This window comes from Pestalotiopsis fici, assembly GCF_000516985.1.
Source record: "Pestalotiopsis fici W106-1 unplaced genomic scaffold PFICI_Scf_10, whole genome shotgun sequence".
In the NCBI taxonomy this organism is placed as follows: Eukaryota; Fungi; Ascomycota; class Sordariomycetes; order Amphisphaeriales; family Sporocadaceae; genus Pestalotiopsis; species Pestalotiopsis fici.
In genome coordinates, this window is record NW_006917100.1 from 936,707 (window position 1) to 954,636 (window position 17,930).

The 17,930-nt window shown below is 50.8% G+C and overlaps 4 protein-coding genes across 4 annotated transcripts; 1 reads left to right on the top strand and 3 right to left on the bottom strand.

Annotated features, from left to right (window-relative positions):
- Positions 1 to 740: 740 nt before the first annotated feature.
- Positions 741 to 4,478, bottom strand: PFICI_12535 (uncharacterized protein; the record flags this gene model as incomplete). Its single annotated transcript, XM_007841116.1, has 1 exon — positions 741 to 4,478. One exon carries the CDS (start codon positions 4,476 to 4,478, stop codon positions 741 to 743), a length of 3,738 nt encoding a protein of 1,245 aa, XP_007839307.1.
- Positions 4,479 to 5,482: 1,004 nt separating this feature from the next.
- Positions 5,483 to 6,745, bottom strand: PFICI_12536 (uncharacterized protein; the record flags this gene model as incomplete). The annotated part of the gene is made up of 1 exon (XM_007841117.1): positions 5,483 to 6,745. One exon carries the CDS (start codon positions 6,743 to 6,745, stop codon positions 5,483 to 5,485), a length of 1,263 nt encoding a protein of 420 aa, XP_007839308.1.
- Positions 6,746 to 7,381: 636 nt separating this feature from the next.
- PFICI_12537 (uncharacterized protein) lies at positions 7,382 to 9,976 on the top strand (the record flags this gene model as incomplete). The annotated part of the gene is made up of 1 exon (XM_007841118.1): positions 7,382 to 9,976. One exon carries the CDS (start codon positions 7,382 to 7,384, stop codon positions 9,974 to 9,976), a length of 2,595 nt encoding a protein of 864 aa, XP_007839309.1.
- A 575-nt stretch (positions 9,977 to 10,551) lies between these two features.
- On the bottom strand, positions 10,552 to 15,331 carry PFICI_12538 (uncharacterized protein; the record flags this gene model as incomplete). The annotated part of the gene is made up of 2 exons (XM_007841119.1): positions 10,552 to 12,509; positions 12,565 to 15,331. 2 exons carry the CDS (start codon positions 15,329 to 15,331, stop codon positions 10,552 to 10,554), a joined length of 4,725 nt encoding a protein of 1,574 aa, XP_007839310.1.
- Between the last annotated feature and the right edge of the window lie 2,599 nt (positions 15,332 to 17,930).

Below are 17,930 nucleotides of genomic sequence, written 5' to 3' on the forward strand. Positions count from 1 at the left end.
ATGAATGGTAGAATCCCATTTTGGGCCAAGGAGAGCACACCCCGTTTTGTGGCGATGAAAGGGGTTAATACTACAATGGCACGCGGCGCCAGGGACCTTGAAGCTACTTCGGTAATCAATGATTGTCCCCACGGCTTGAAAGAGATTTTGATGACCTCAGACATATCCAGGGCTGTGCTAGCCACGGGAGAGGATACAATGGGGATGTTTGCGCTTGTGCACGTGGTTGGTGGGAGTTTTGTTAGAAATTTGGGTGTCTATTTCCCCCTCAATTAGGGACTTTCTTTTTCTGGCTTTCATTCATGCTTTGCTACAGGGTTTCTTGCCATGACTATCCTGATATTAATAAAAAATGCCGGGCGTTTGGTGGATGCTATTGGAGGACGTTTCATTCTGGAATATGGGGAATCCTGGTCGAGTCCTGCTGATCGGATTGGCCACTGTCGAGCCCCGTACTCACGGCAACAACCTTGGAGGCAACCAGGAGTACTCTTTGTCCCGTTTCCATGGTTTAGATATAGTCCTGCTGCCGAATACCAAGATGATTTGCCATGCGAGACTGGTGTTTTCATGGAACGAAACAAACTAGTTCAGGATTATTCTATGCAGTTTTATTGTGTCTCTCATCGGGTTCTGCCATCCAGAACCATTGTTTGATATAGTAGCGACTAACTAATATGGGTATCTTCAAGAACAATGCATTTCACTCAAGACCTGCCCGCCCAATGCTCACCGCTGTGCTATGCGGCATCAGAATTAAAACGCAGTCTTTTAGCAAATCTTTTCCCCGAAACTCCGCTCCTACTGTCCCGTTTTCGCCCATTCAACTCAACAATTACTGAATGGTGGACGACTATATCGTCAATGCCCGTGCCGGAAGTTGAAATGCAATCTTCATTCGCATCCGAGAATATATCGAGTCTTGTTCTGCTCGAAGTCTCTGCGCTATCCGGTAATTCTTGGTGAGCCGGCAACTGTGTCTCTGTCTCTGGAAACATTTCAATAATGTCGGGTACGTCGTTTACCTCAACTTCATCGGCTGCTGAGCTGTTATCGAATAGGGAACCGAACCAAGCCTCTCGAATGGCTAGACCTAGAGCGAGAGCAACTTGCCGTGCTACACTGTTGCCAACAATGTACCACTGTTGGCGAGGCGTACCCGTAATCACTTCGTGGTCTAAGAAGCCTTGAGCCCTACGAACCTCCATCACAGACAAGGGACGGTCCTGTGACCAGTGACTGACTTGACCCACGTGGCGGTCTGTCGGTCCACATGCGGTTACAACAGTTCGGAACAACCCATGGGGATGAACCCGACTCCAGCCCTTGGTTCCTGGCTGTAGACGAAACTCTGTTGGTTTAGGGAAGAAGCTGTCGCGAGTCTCATTTGATATGGTGCCTGGGGCATGCTTTCCTTTTTCATAATAGCCGTATCGGGCTTTATCGTAACCCATGCCAAAGGGACGCATGGGAATATAACGGAATTGGACTCTGGTCCGTGTAGTGACGCCCACCGAGACTCGGTGATCAGGGAATGGAACGCAGATACCGACTTTCCCATCCTGAATGTTGGGCAAATCTTGAGTAGCCGCTGAAGCACTGATGAATTCGAACGGCGTTGGCGCGTGAACTCTCTCGCCAAATGGTTGCTCGTTTGACATCTTGCCCAAAGTTCCAATTTTCGTACCAGGAGGATGAGAATGAGTCGCTGGAGGGGCCTTGGGCATTTTTACTCCCAGAGCAGCAAAAATGAGGAACACACGGGATCTTGATTGCGGCGCTCCGTAAGACCATGCATCGGCATATATGATTCGAACCTGATAGCCAAGGCCGACGATACAGCAAACAAGTTGAGAAAAGAAACACTCGTCTCGCTTGTCGCCCGTCTTGATCATGGAAGAAACATTCTCAAGAAGCCCAAACTGCGGCCTAAAGTGATCAACGAATGATGCGAAAGACGCCACTAGCGACCGGTTCTTCCACTGCTTCATACTCTTCTGGCCACTTGCTGAGGTCAGCCGAGAGAAGCCTTGGCATGGCGAGCCGCCAGAAATGAGGCCAATATCTCCTGGGCGCGGCACTTCCGGATCTCCGGCAAGAGCTCGGTCAAGAAGATCATCAATCGAGCCCAGAAATGGTTTGCACGTGCCTGGCGCACAATTGGCCATATACGAGTGTATAGCGTTGGGAGATATGTCATTCGCCCACTTCATTTCAACGCCACCGCCATCCTCGATGCCCCGACCGAAATTTCCGCCTCCACAAAACAAATCCAAACCACAAAGCTTTTGTGTTGTGACAATATCTTCAGGAAGAAAACCTTGCCTAAACTCCAATAAATGTGTGTCATCCAAGGCTTCAAGTTCATCAAAATCACCATCAAGCTGCCGGGTTGTGAAATAGAATGCATCTCCGGTTCCTCCTCGGCTGTACGGGGAAGGGATTGAATCGCTAGGAAGGAATGCTCTGACCAAGCAGTGTCGGACAATCCGCTTAGAATCGATCTCGACGAGCTGATCAGAGTAGACGAGTTCGTTTGGTGGATAACTTTCTCGCTGTCCCATTTCTTGGCGCCGAAGAAGTGTGCGAAGTCTGGCCCATCTCTTTTCTCCTTCCTTATATAGCCTTTCGATGATGAAGGGCTCTAAGCGAGCAGACTTTGGAAGCTTCACAAGAACTGTGTCTCCGCGACTGTACCTTGTCTGCGAGCTTCGATGTCTGCCCTTTTTCTGATGATTGCACACTAGGTGGTCCTTTGATAGTGCAACCCAGCATCTCTCTGCTGCTAGATACGTCTGCCTCACAAATAGTTCGTTGGTGGCGGTCGAGGCAGGGTCACCAAACCAAGCCACGCGATGGGTAGCTAACACGTCATCTTCGTCGATGCGAGCGGTCTCACACGTACATGTGTCTGATAGAAATAACTCGTTTGACCAAGGATATTTCATCAAGGCACAGGGGGTATCCCTGGACTGGTACATCCAGATCACATCATAGGATCTATGGCCGGTCTTGGAGACATGTACCTTTTGAACCATGCCATACCATACATAATCTGGTCCATGGTGCTTTGAAGTCTCTCTCTTCCATTTGGTTCCCGTACTGCGGTCATCGGGTGGGGTTGAAATGACATTGCCGACCTCGATACTCGCCAGAAAATCCTTGCGGCCTCTGAACCTATTTTGCCCTTGGTGCAACACAAGTCTGTTGCCATCTGTGGCTTTGACCTGACGGATATGATCCCTTTGGACGTCATGGCTTGTTGTTGCTGCCTTCATTATGGTATCGAAGCCCATATGGCTGAAAAGGTCGAAAACGTAAGGAGTGACAATCGTCTTTGGGATCGTTGTGACATTGTTGCCAGGTAAAGGTTTGATTGGTGTATAGTAATTTCCCCTGACTTCATGCCAGAAAATGTGCCAACTAGCGATTTTACGCTCTGGATGTGGCAAGCCAAGTGCTTCTTTCCAGATGAAGTCAATATTTGCAGCCACTGCAGTACGAAAGTCAGCAGACCCATGCATTGCGTACCATCTTTGAAAGGCTTCTGAGTGGGAATGCCTGGTGTTGATAAAGGCAGCAAAATCGGAGCCAAAGTCATGAAGACTAGCCTTTTGCCTCTTTTGTTGGAGATGCAAGCAGTAATCAACAACATGCTTCGCTAGATCCACGACCCAAAGAAATGGTACCCAGTATCTCTCGTATTCTGGCGATGGCTTTTCCAGCTTATAGTAGACCTCTTTCTTTCGATTGTGCACAGATCGGATCCAGATTTGATCGTTGACAGAGTGTTCCTGGCTGTCGCAATAGTTACCAATGGGCAGCTCGCGAAAGGGGATTTTCTTGACAAAATATTTCTGATGGCCATGGTGGAGAATACCGTCAAAGTAGAACTCATCGCCTGCTGCACGTGTGGCGAGCTGGTTGAGAGGCCGTAACTCAATTGGGTAGATCGCACTATCAAGGTAGATGGTGAAATCTGTCAGACCGATCTCGATGAAATCTTCCACCTTGTTGTCCAGAACATCGAGCAGCGCAGAGACAGCCTCGTGCTCTCTCGCATAAGGTGCCCTCGGAATGAAGCCGGAGTATGCTGACCGTGGGTGTATCAAGGTTGACTGTGGTAGGTCAACAATTATGTTGCTGGATGCTGGCACCGCTTTGGCCTCATTGAATTCCTCTGCTAAACTTTGGCTGGGTGTTGGAGATCTGTGGTGCTCTAGTATAGGATGATCTTGCGATACATCCTCCTCACTGGTGTTCGCCAAAAGGGTCGCTGGGCTCGCTGTGCGCGATGTCTCCATGTCCGGAATCCCAAAGGAGAACTCCGATAGACGCGGTGATTGACTCATGTTCATGAGCCCTTCTGGAGTGGTCGTCCCGTCCTCGTAAAGAAAAGAATCGCCGAACTTGGTCCACATGTCGGGGTGCCCATCTGAAGTAGATGGGCGAAGCGAGAAATCTTGATCCGCGGCCATCTTCTCGTGAATTATCAAGACTACCATGAGGAGTCCAGACTTGCCAATAGGTTCCCGCCACTACTCAACCGAAGTGCTCTATGCATTGTCGATAGAAGTGGTGACTTGGTGATTGTGGCAATTGTGTTCTTCAACGCGTTCACCTGGTTGCCATTTCCCCCCCTAGCAGAATAGAGCAGGCACGCTTTTTAGAGGAACAATGGGCAACAAGTCATAAAACCCCAACTCAAAATTCAGATGCAATCGCTCTGGCACCCCCAAGATGTCACAATCCAGACTGGATCTGTATCGCTGACGCGCAGCACTTTCTTTGATCGCGATTTTGGGGCAAATTTTGCAATGAGTCGCCCTGGTCCAGACACGACATGGGATGTTGTCGAGGATATCGCGCGTGTTGAATATTTTGTTGGATCAAATGTAATTTGGCGAACAGGAACTGAGAACTTGATTAAAGAGTCTCCCCCCAAAAATAAAATCAAGACTTGGCCCTCATTCCAATAAAAACTCACTAGTTGTTTTGAGACGAGTGAGAATACACGATAATGGGCGAAAGTCAATTCAAAATTGAGTTTGTTCGGCACTACTAATAATTCGACTGGGATTGCAGCCAATGAGGGAAGGTGGGGGAGGCGGCGCTCTTTCCATTCCTTAAACCGCGACCAGAACAACAAAAGAATGCAGGAACGCAAACGGCGGGCGCAAGTATTCAAAGATGTGGGTCCGCAAAAACTACCATGTACTCACTACCTTTCATATTTTGGTGGTATGCAATCCCTTTGTATGCATGTCCAGAGTACATATACACTCATTATGCTGGATGCAAGCTAAATACCGGCTATATATGCAATCACCATTACTTAACATACTATGATTGGACTCTTTTACTTTATTGACTAGTATATCGAATCATATAACAGAAAAGGTGGTCAATTCAGATCCAGTAGAGGAAAGAGTTGGGTATCATTGGTTACAGTTTAAGAATCTTTCTTTCTCTCTCTCTCCATTCACGCTCGCTCAGCGCCTTTTTCAATACCATTTCCCTGAAACTCCTCACGGTATATCCTTCTCAGCTCAAACAAGACTTCTACAGAAATGAGGACAATAATGATCCACTCTAGCCGATGGCCTCTCTTTTCGCTAGACATTTCCCTCATGACACTGACAGTCTCGTATGCATAGTCGATTCTAGCATTGAGCTGCCGGATTCTGGGATTGACGTCGAGAATCCTGCTGATATTGTTGTAGTAGTTCTCGATTTTGGAATCCTTGTCCCAAAAAATGTCTGGCAAGTCGTCGGTCAGCTCCGAGTAATGGTTCAGCTGAGATCTGAGACCGAGAATCTCGCCCAGATATTTGAGAACCGTCTTGTGGTTCTGTGGTAGTTCGGAACCGCCTGCAAGTGTTCGAGCGACAGGCCTGGCCGTCTCAAGAAATTCATTGAGCTTATTTTCCAGCACTGCCAACTTTGTGCTTCGAGCCAAGCCCATGGAAAAGGCAACCTTGGCCATGGTAACGTCAAGGCGCCCCTCAAGAGACTGATCCCGTGTGCCAAGTACAACCTCCTCTTCCCTGATGAAGCTGTTGTCGCGCGATTCGTCCGTGGTGAAATCCAGATCTTCAAACTCCAGGTCCGCCACGTGTGGAAGGTTTGCCGCGTTGAGTAACTGCCGAGTCGCAATTTGCGTCACCGCATCCGCAGGAACGGACCAGGACACCACAGTGCCAGAGCTAAAGACAAATATATCGCCATTGTTGTATGATCTTGCATGGATAACCGCGTTGCTGTCCAAGCCTGCATTGTCCGGATCAATGGCGAAGCCGTGTCCCCTCAAGGATTCTTCCACCATTTCCATGTCGAATGACTGGGCCACATTGATGGCTCGTATTGTGTGTGTATAGTCGCTAGCATCATCGGCAACCTCCGCGACTGGGCTTTTCGCTTCCGTCCTTTTCGATTTCTTGACCATTGAAGTGGCACGAAGGTTCTTCTTGGAAGCGGACGATCGGGCAGGCTTCCGCTTCATCGGGGGAATAGGTGGCCGCTGGTCCTGCTTGCCATCTTCGACGGGGTCAGGGAAGGTCGTCAATTCGCCAGTCGTATTTACACTTGCAAGCAAATGATTCGAGGTGAAGAAGTCGCGTTTTCTGGGCTGCGCCGAGTAAGTGCTCTGGTGAAAGGAGCGCAGTGGTCGTGGGGATGGTAGATTCGTGGTATGAAGATGCCGCACCAATGAGGCACTGATCTTTTGTGCTGATCGTCGCATCATGGCGGTAATCTCGCCATAGACGGGGGCCGATTATGTGCAGATCTGAAAACGCTGCAAACTTTTTGAAATGTATGAGGATGAGCAAACACGAAGCTACATCAACTCTTTGTAGATGGACCAGGAAAAAAAAAATACACATGCATAACATCGGTACGGGTACCCCGGTACGTCAGTAGGCGCCTGGTCGCAACCGTTGACTGCGATAAGAATTTCTTATCGGACAGCTCCCCACTTTAAAGTGCTCCCTATGGAAGACCGCGGATCGCGTCCAATGGAAATGATGGACACAATTGCCCATCGACCTCGGATTGCAGAATTGCAGAACAAGAGACCCCGAGAGTCGCGTGGTCTCATGTTTGCATCTTCGAATCAAGTCATCCGTGCGACTCGTATGCTTACTGATCGATATTTGTAGGCGGCAGAGCGCTCAGCCTGCCTTCGCCTGCCTGCGGAAGTAACGATGCCGGCGCTGCACCAATCGACGATTCGAAGAGCTGGCACCGGGTGTATTTTATCAATCGATACAGATTCTTGAAAGTCAGTATATCGTTCAGTGGAACATGGGATCTGGCCAGAATTTCAAAGCACAAGCTAACTTCTTAGGGTCAGGTCGAGTCTATCGCTCCATGATATACGATGAGCGCCCAACAATTAATCGTACCACGACGAGCTGGGTCTCTATGGGGTACCCGGGCAACGTTTGCCCAGACATTGTCGGAAATGACCAGTACCAGGCGACATCGCTTCCCGAATTTGAAAATAAGACCAAGTCGCGCGTTGGCCTTGAGACTAGAGCGCCAACATCCAGAGCAGGCCCATCGCTATGGCCACCTCTTCAGGACGATGGCCAAGATCAACAGTGAGCGGCTGCCGTTGATGACATTCCAGAAGCTCTTGAGGCAGCAGGACTTGGGGAATGACAAAGAGCTAGCGGCTATCGTGTCCAAATCCAACCCTGATCTGTGGCAGGATCGTCTCAACAGTCTAGAGAGAAGAGGTTGGCGTGAGGCAGATATCGATCATTGGATCTGGATCTTGTCGGGCGAGAACGGGGATGACTGTGTCTCTCGGCTTGTATCCAGCGACAGGCCGAAGCCGATATTCGTCTTGATGAACGTCCTCTCGAGCGGCCGCCCCTTTCGATCTCCAGACTCTTGGCGAAAAGTTTTGGATTATATCATGAATACGTACATGACTCCCCGGGCACGCAACCCACGTGATACAGGGGGAACAGTACCAGCAGATCACAGAGTCAGACTGAGTGTATCAAAATTCATCATTCTCCTGCGGAGGCTGACACGACGTGTACTGGCCTTCTGGCCGAGGTCCATACCAGCTCTTGCAGACCTCACCAGTACTTATCTGATCAATCTACACACTATTGAAACGGGCGAAAATTTATACCATAAGCAATGCCGTGTTTTTAATTGGGCACTAGCCGAGTTCAGCCGACCTGCATCTTTTGAGCCGATTCGCAACATGGAATTTAACTGGCGAGCCCAAAGGAAACTTCTCTCTACTTCAGATTCATTGCAACGGCCGCTTGTCATAGATAGGCTGAGCTATCGATCCATTCGAAAAGTGCTGGTGGCACAAAAGAAATCAGCCGCTGAGCGTGGAGTTGCAATGAGATACGCCAAGTCCTGGCCACCCTACAGACAGGACTTTGATGGTCACGACGCCAAGAGGACGCCGGAAGATGACCAGTCGCGGAGTGTGAGGGCGGGCACCCTATCGACGGAAGCAGGTTACCCGCAAGATGAATACGAAAGAGCTCTGAATGTCCTCGGTGGTGAAGCTACCAACCAACCGCCCACGATACAGACCAGAAGTCTTGCACCCAAGGAGTGGAAGAACGAAAAGGAACAGGACAACTTTTATACCGTCTGGGCAATGAAAGTCCGTGCCACGAGGAACCCCCAAGAGGCTTGGCGAGCGTTTACATCCTTCACGGACGTAGACCCTCCCCTGCAGGTCTATACTGAAATGTTCCTCAAGCTACAAGCTGCAGAGACGCATGCTACGAGGGATGTACTACCTGGCGACTCACGAGAAACGCACCCAGTCCACCATGGCAATTTCAGCGAATACGAACTAGCTCGACTGACGCCCCCTACTTTGCAAAACCTATATCAACACATGTTGAGTCACGGAACGAAACCGCAAGGGATTTGTCTCCAAACGCTAGTGTCCCATGCGCGCTCACTTGCCGAAGGGCAACAGTACTTGCGAGACAGCACCATCAATGCTGATGCTGTAGCTCACATGTTTTCAAACAAAGGCTATCTCCACACAATTCTGCGTCGCATACCTCTGCTGGTTTTTAGAAGTTATATACAATTGCTATGTCGCCTCCACCCCGATCGGCGCGGCAAAAACAAGATATCAAGTACCGATTTGGGTCAGTTACACCAAGCAATCGCACTCACCAAGGCTCGATTGGCCCCGGGCACCACGGAAGCAGCAACATTTCGACCCGCTTGGCAGATCATTTGTCGTACTCTAGCAAGGGCCAACCTCGCGCTCGTGAACAAGAATGAGCGGGTTGCCAACGACGTGGAAGCACTAGACTTGTTCCTCCAGCTCAACGGCAGCATCGAAACGGGCGTGGGAACTGATCCAGAAATATTCCTTTACCTGTGCCGCACAGTGCAGAAACTGGCCGTGTCGCTATTTGTTCGCGTCGACATGGACTCCCGGCATTCCGATTCACACCTACCAATTCACCTCATGCACGGGGACTCGCGTACTGGAAACTTGCTCCGCGCGGCTGATGAAGTACTCCGAAACATGTTCAAGAAAATAACGGCCCCAGTCCCGTCATCACCCGACTTCAAGCTCGAGCTGCCGGGCTTCTTACACCCTGTCACTCCGGCTCATTTGCATGGGTACATGCGCACGCTCGCCTTTCTCGAGGACACCGAGTCCATGGTGGCGCTGCTCGACTGGGTCCTCGACAACAAGGACCTGGTCGACGACGAGGTGGAGCGCAAGGGCGACGGCGGCCGGCTCATGGTTGCCAAGATGCTCTGCGCCTTTGCCGCCTTTGCCAGCCCACGCCTCGACGACGGCGTGCGCGCGCGGCTGGCCGCCAAGATGGATCAGATTGCCGAGGTGGACTCGTCGTGGCATTGGCCTGCGCCCGAGGACACTGATGCCTATGTAGAGGCGGACAAGCGAGGTGGTTCCCAGAAGCTGCAACAGCGCGTATTGGCTGCGTCGAGGCAGTGACATGGTGGACAAGTGCATTAGGGCAGCCTTTCGGTTGCGGAGTGCTCTTGGCTCTAGAGTAGCAAATGCATATCTGGATGCGACAAGTAATGATCCCATAAATATCCACACCACCATCCATACATAGAGTACAAAAGACGAATATTCCGATAGAAACATCTGAAAGAAACCCCAAATAAATGTTTAGCAGCCAAATGCCGTTGTCACAAAGTAGCAGAGCTGCATTATATTTATTCCCAAATAATGTCGCTTCATCATTTGTCATGTCATTTAATTTACCACGTCCACTGTGTATTGTAAGATACAGCCAACGTGTTCTTTTCTGTCTTGCCCTTTGTGCCATTTCCCCGTTCGTAACCATTTTGTACACGCTAACATCGTACAAGAAATTAGAGAATGTAAATACAAGTGCGCCAATTCGGGTATCAAGAACAAGCGAAAGCAGTGCCCACGACCATCTATGCTCGTCAAGATTGGTAAGATCAAAAGTCGCAGACGTCGTGAGAATCGCTCAAAAAATATATATCGTAAAGATTAGAAATAGACGAGATGGAACCGTCTTCTCTCTGTTCGAATTAGACCTCAAATTTGGTGTCATCGTCTTCGTCCTCCATGGCCTCTTCCTCGTCGTGGTCGCCTCGGGCTGCACGTCTGGCAATCTCTCTTTCGTCATAAATCTCCTTTCTTCTGGTGTTGGCCGTTTGGAGAGAGTCGACATAGGTCCTGAATTTGACAATTTCCCTCAGGAGGTAGGCCGATTTCTTCTCCCAATTCGCCATGGCCTTGGATGCGTTATTTCCCCTAGGAGTAAATGCCAAGAGCATTGGCGACCGGAGTTGATTATGTTTCTGTAGCTCATCTTCGATGCTCTTGACGTATGCCTCAAGAGTCTCCAATTGTTCAGACTCGGAAAAGGTTGACGGCCGCATAGACTGCGCCGGCGGTGCCCATTCCGAGATGTGAATGCGATCACCAGGGAGCTTAGCACGTACTCCAGAACCTCCCACCTCAAAACTAGATCTCAGGCTGCTTTGGCGACTTCCGTTGCGGCTATGCATTGATGTGCGCCCCGCCGCAGCTGAACCAGGCCGCGTCGTACTGTGGCTGTCATTGCTCATAGCAGCTACGAGAGCATTATTGATGCAGGCATCGCTCCATCCGTACTCGATATTAGAGATGCCACCGACCAGCGGGTGAGTAGACAGGCGTGCAGACCAGTAGTTGACCGTGAGGACAAACTCTTTGCTAATCTCCGGCGTGCCTACTTGGAAAAGATGCACAGCACCCGTTGGCAGGCTAAGAGCCCACACATTCGGCCGTGTCCGGGAATAGCCAGGAGGGGGCAGTGCAGAGGCGAGCGTCTGTCGAAGCGAAAAGGTACCCAAGTTGGTGGCATTTTCCTGCCAATTTCCACCGCCGACCACAGCACCGGCGCCGTGCTTGCGCCCAAGGCGTGTCTTCTGGCGTGTGGACTTGGATGAGAAGGAAAAGAGGCTCAGCTGTCCCTTTTGAATGACAGCAAACACCTCGCTCCAGTTCCGGTCTTTAGCCTTCTTGTCGATACCGTCAAGATGATGCTTATGTATGACAATGCCTTCCTTCATCCATGGCGGTCCCGTCAATTCTAGTGATTCGTCGTCAAGGAGGGCGGCGCCATTCACTTCTTCACTCATGACCGAGCGTGTGAGCTCAAGCTGATGGTCCTCGCGAATGATGGCTTGAGAGAGGGCACTTGCAAAACCCATCGATTGGTGGTAATCGCTGTGCAGATAATGCGATCCCAGCGAATCCATTGACGGCGAAGTCTGAGTCCGACCCAGAGAGTAGCGACTCCAGGTGGCTGACGACCCAGCAGGGCTCCAGATGGAGTTTCCATCATCGAAGCTAGTGCGACTAGATGAAAAGCCAGCAGTACCAAGACGTGGCCGCGACCGACTCTTGGAACTCCATCGTCCATTTGGACCACCAGTGCCTTCGAGACGACCTCTAGTGGTTGAAGCAGACTCAGAGGGAGATTTACTAATCACGCTCGGCGTGCGTCTCAACACATTCATAGCAAATAGACCTCCCGGTTGCTGTTGCGGTGGCGGCTCTGGGGCACCACCAAATAGGGGTAGCCGGTCATCACGGATCGAGTTGTAAATGTCCTTGAGCACAATTTCCATCTGTGCCTCCCATTGCCGCATTGTGCCATTAAATGGTGCTTTTACGAGAGGACCACAAGAATCGGGCTCCTGATCATAGTCGCCAATCCTCGAGTCAGATCTTGGTGGGATGAAAGAAGCCCGCCAATTTTTCTTTTCCTGCTCAGTGGCGACTGGTGACTCATTGTCGTTCGGACTGAGCATGGAGCTTCTGCCTGGCAAGATGCTTGGACGGTCAAAGGCATCAGGTATGGAATCGGCCAAGGCGGCCTTCACCGTAGTCATGGTATTTTTGATAAACTGGCTGCGTGTCATCTTGTGCTCAATATCTGCTACATGGAGATCGGTGTTGAGCAGCATTATGGAATAGCACATGGTATGGATTACATCTGAAAATAATTAGTAGAGCGACTTGTGATAAAACCAATTCGAGGTAAACCTTACCCATTGCCTTGAAACCGTGGTTCGGGTTGCACGCACACCAGCGCTCAGAAAATGCTACCAAGATCCGGTCGATTTGTTGAGTCTCGGCTCGAAGGATGAGCCTGTCGCAGATCTCGCGCAGGCCGGTGAGAACACTCTTCTCCGTGAAATCGTACAGCTCCATATAGGCTAGAAGAGTTCGTTGCCGCACGGGTCCTTCTTCACCCATCCATGCTGCTGCTCGCTCTTTCTGTATGAAATCTTCGCTGCCATCAAAGATGCGTTGTGCTTTCTGCCTATCATCCTCTGTTGGCTCGCCGACCGTGATTTCGGGCTCGTCCAATGGGGAGCCGGCAGGTTTGACGATTGATTCCGGGCTTTCAATATGAACACTCGGAAGGCTCGACGTAGATCCAGTCCGAAGAGGCGTGTTGCGGCCCGAGACATTAAGCTTGCCTGGACTGTTCGTGATTTGTGTCTGAATGGGAAGTCCAAGACTATCTGGGCGAGCTCTGCCTTCCTCATTCGAGACATTCTGCTGTAACACCAAAGTAGGCGAGGCAGCTTCCTTCAGGGAAAATCGATCATTCATCGTCTTGTGCTCGGGCGTGAGCGGTGGTTGAGGTAGCTCTTTTGTCGGAGTAGTGCTAGGCGGGGTGGGGAATCCCCCAGGAAGACTTTGAGATTCCGCTGGGCTCAGCAGAGATGGCCTCCTGTGTTCGGGCGCAGGAATGTGAGATCTGTCGACCTCGGTATCACTATTATCCTCAAAGAATGTAGTGTCTCGACCAAGTTTCGGTCTGGCGCCCGGTATTTCTGGAAGCTCACGGGCTGCACCATTGGCTTTCGTTGGTAGTCTTGGTACGTCCACGTTCAGGGATTCACGATTGCGAGTATTAAGTGCCGATTGTGACTTGACTGGCCTGATGGTTGCATTAGGCGTTGGGTCATAGTCTGGCGAGAACCCGCGTGTCTTTCGTCTCCTTTCATACTCGCTGTCTTCGACATCGTACTCTGGAGATACAATTTCTCTTTCTATCCGTGGAGGGAGGAGTCCACTAGGTGTCGCAGGATTGCTGCTCTTGAGATATGGAATCATGACCTGGCGCAAACTACTGGCAGGGCTATGCTCAACTCTATCGAGGGGCATGATGGGATCGTCATCGAGGTCCATGGGATCTAGGACTTTTCTTGCCTTGTTGGGGATTGATGCCAGATTTGGTGGCGGCAACGGCACAGGTGGCGGCTCGGCAATAGACTTCTTCCGTCTCCTGAAGAAGGACGACTTCTTTTGAATAACATGAGGAGGCTGTGGTTGATGTGAGTCCCTTGAGGGAGGGGCTGACGACGGTGTTATCTGCGAGGCTATATGCTGAGGTGTCTTTGAGGTTGGACGTTCGATTGTTTCAGCTGATGGTGTCGAAACGGGAACTGGATCAGGAGGGTCCTGGCTGGATTGTTGTGTGTTCTTTGATGATCCGCCAAATATCTTTCGGAAGAAGCCCGGACGCTCTTTTGGCTGCGTTGGCGGAGTTTGGGCTGTGCTAGAAGTCTCCCGTAGTTGTGACTTTTCGTAGCCAACATTGGGTGCTGGAGCCGAGTCCAAATCGTGGACCACCGGTTGGGAAGGCATCTCGTGCTGCCGATGCTTCGAGGCTGCTCGTCCAGTCGTGGTGGAGCCGCGAGAACGCAGGCTTCTCTTGCGTTCGTCTTGCTCTGGCTTTTTGGGTAATGTTGGGGGTGCAGGCGGCAGAAGAGCTGCAGTAGGTCGGCGTGGCCCTCCGGGTACTGTCGGCGTCGGCGCTCCTTCGTCGTCGGGGTTGAACAGGGAATTGGAAAAGTCAATATTCCACGTGCCGTTACCATCGACTGCTGTATTTCCAGAATTGGATGGAGGATAGTCAAAACTTGAAGATCTCCGACCAATACCATGGGGGATGCGATGGTTGCCCAAGACATGTGCAGTGCCGCCAGCATCAAAACTGTTTATGCTGCTGTTTTTGCTGGCTTTACCTCCCCTGGAATGTAGGGGTCTCCCACCGGTCATAGTGTTGGCGCGAGCAGAGGATGTCTCCTGCATGCTATTGATGCGGCCAAGCCCCGTTTGGAAGCCAGAACTGCTGTTACTGCGTCGGCCATGAGAGAACTGACTCGAAATGCGACTAGTGCCATCGTCCGTTCCCTCTAGGTCGGAACTATAAGTGTAGCTATGGCCATGGTTGTAAGAACTATGCATACCGCGTCCAGGACGTGCCGAAATGCCCGACATGGTTCTAATCATGTCGTCTCTGTCTCCGCTCATTGACATGGAGCCATACGTGCCTTCGTCAAAGGGAGATAATGGGGTTGCTGGCGTATTTATCTGCGAAAGTGAGAAGGCGTCCAGCGACAAGAGCATATTTGTGACGAGAGAATCGCGAGTAACTTGGCGCGCCGGCAGCGAAAGATCATGTGAGTCCCGGTAATTTGCTGGCGATTTGGAGGAGCTCTCTGGCGAGAAGTCTGGCTCGTTCTCCTTGTTGGCCATATCCACTGGGGTGTCGTTCTCAAGAAAGGACTCTTCGAAATTACGATCTCTACCATTCAAAGAGGTGGTCGCGGCGGAAGGGGTGGTTTGCAGCTTAAGCGCCCGGCTCGACACAGGCGGTTTGCCTTTGGCAGACCCCGGGGCTTTCCGCTGCGGCGAGCTTCCGGGGGCGGCATCTCGTCTATGCGAGGGGGAGTTGGGTGCGAACGTGTCAACGTTCAAATTGGGCCGGCGTCGATGGGAGCGATTGCTACCCCCCATCGGGTGCGTCGAGTCCATCCGGTTGGAGCTGGCGAAGATGAGTTCGGGGAGGACAGAGGACGACAGGTTAAACAGGCCGGAGAGGTTGGACAGCAGGGACAGTCGAATAGCGCCATACAAAAACGGGAGACGTGGAACCGCAAAAGAAAAGACTGAGACTCGTGTGATCGATGCCGTGTCGCCGTTGGGCAGTGTTTGTCCGTGTGCGTTGTCGCGAATTGGAGGCTGGGACTCGAGTGTCGATTCGTCTCGACACGACCCGATTCGATTCGACCGATGCAAGCGACACTACGCAGCTTGGAATAAAAATTAGGTGTATGTTCGGTGAGTTTGTTGTTGTAAGGTGCCAGTACGCTAAAAGGTTTGAATGAATTCGACAACGGAGCCCCGAAGACCCAGCCAAAGACCCAAGTCGAAGCCAGTCAGTCCACTCTATCGTCCCTTGATCCCCAAAACTGCAGTCGCTCCGATGTGGACGATCACAGGCTGTATGTAATGTACTGTATGGTAGAACGGGACGGTAGAAACGGCTGAACGGGGAAGTAGTAGTGGTGGGAGCGCGGGCGGGCCCAAAGCGCAGCGTGTGCCTGAATGTCAGGGACCCCCTCCTCTCGCTTAGATTGATGAATGGGTATCCGCTGCGGATCTGGGGCAACATGAACCTAGCATACGGACAACGATTGGAGTGCGAACCTCAAAGACGATTGGGTTGTGCAACATGTGTGCTTGCATATGCGCTGGCAGTAGTAGGTGTACATTCAATGCCTCACTGACCATTTGATTCGTCGCGGGTGGAATGACCTAGTCGGGCAAAGTGGCTGGCCACTGGACGAAGCAGAAGGCGAATACCGGTACGTAGAGCTAGGTATGTATTGCTGTTTGGATGTGCTGCAAGGTACAGAAGCACGGCACGGCACAGGCACACCACAATAGCGAACACCACAAACAGAAGCTACTGGGCCAATGCCGAGTCCAGGTGCAAATCTGTGGCTGGTCAGGCAAATCAGAGCTGATTGGAGGTATGTGTGTGTCGGTCGGTATTGTTTGGTACAGGTAGCATAGATATGGACATGCGAAATTAGGTCTTGAAAATAGCACGAGCTTCTGGAGCTCTACACTAAAATGTAATGTAGATTGTAGGTGCACAGAGCAGGTGGCTTAAAACTCAGTACCTACGGCAGTCAAATGGTATTGGTGCGTAGTGTACTTGGCAGAATGCGCGACGCTGGTTCGGTTGAGTTATCCGGCACCGATTAACGAAGAGGAGAAGCCGCCGCATTAGATGAGGCAGAAAGTGTCAGAGCGACGAGCTGAACACTTGAATGGCCACGCGCGGCTCCAAGCTTAAAGGAGGAGGCTGAAACGGCAGCGACAGTCTGAATGTGGGAACTCTAAAAAGTGTGTGTAGTACAAATGTAATAAATGAGTAAAAGTAATAAGGTCTGTTCTGAATGCCCCAATGTTGGTGGGAGATTGCGGTGCCGACAGAAAATTGTAGTAGTCGTAGTAGTGTAATAATGTGTGTGTAGGTACCTTCCTGACTTATCACCCAGTTACTCTACCACTGTACGTAGTGTGAGGAGGGCAGGTGAAGGTGCTAAAACAGAGGTGCAAACGCACGTTCCCCCAAGTATCGAGGGTCAGTGTTCGCTTTATTTCAGCTTGGTATTGATTGATTGAACTGTGGCTGTTCTACAGATATGGAAGTCTATACGGGCGAGTGCACGCGACGCGCGCGCGCCTTAAACGCATGTATGGTAAATTCTTTTCTTTTTTTTCGCGGTCGTCACAAGGTGGTGCCGATCAACGGGCGCCGTCGTGAAAAAGTACACTACGTCTACACATCTTACACTACCAAAGTAAAGCATCTAAGGTTACTCGAGTACCTGAGATCTGGGTTTACTTGCATCCGGCCTTCTTGTCACTATGGCTAATAGAGATCTGACACCTCCGTGCCTGGTTTTGGCTCACCACGAAAAGGCTTAGGGGAGGGGCTTGGTGGTGCACTGGAGACTGGCCCGAGATAAAAAGTCTATCGATTTAGGAAATCGTCCCAAAGGGGCGCCAGTGCAAAAAGATGGACACTGAGAAGCTCCAAGGTGCAGTAGTGCGTCGGATATTAATTGCAATTCCCACCAATTGCTACGGGGCGGGCACCCAGAGTCACGAACCGTGCCATGTGCCCTCTTTCGCTCTTCATGTCCCACTGCTGTTACTGTGCTAGTACTACTATTGAGCATTATCTCCGGGCCATGGTGCGATAGGTTGGCTAGTGGAGATTTCTCAAGCCCAAAAGAAGAAGAAACCCCCATTCCAGAATGCTTCCAGCTTACTTGGCTGGGAGCCAATGTGGGTCGGTTATAATGAATATTACAGATTACCGGGAACATGGCAGTCCTGCCGTCTTAAATGTGACTGTTATAACAGCTCCATGTGTCACCAGGAAACTGGTAGGTTGGATTTCTTACCCAGCATTACCCGGTAAAACCGATTGCGACTATTGACACAATGATGAAAAGATGATCAAAAATTAGAAGAAATGCAGTGCCTTGTCTTGGGTCGGTTCTTGTCAGGCCGTTTAGGCCTGTCGATCGACATT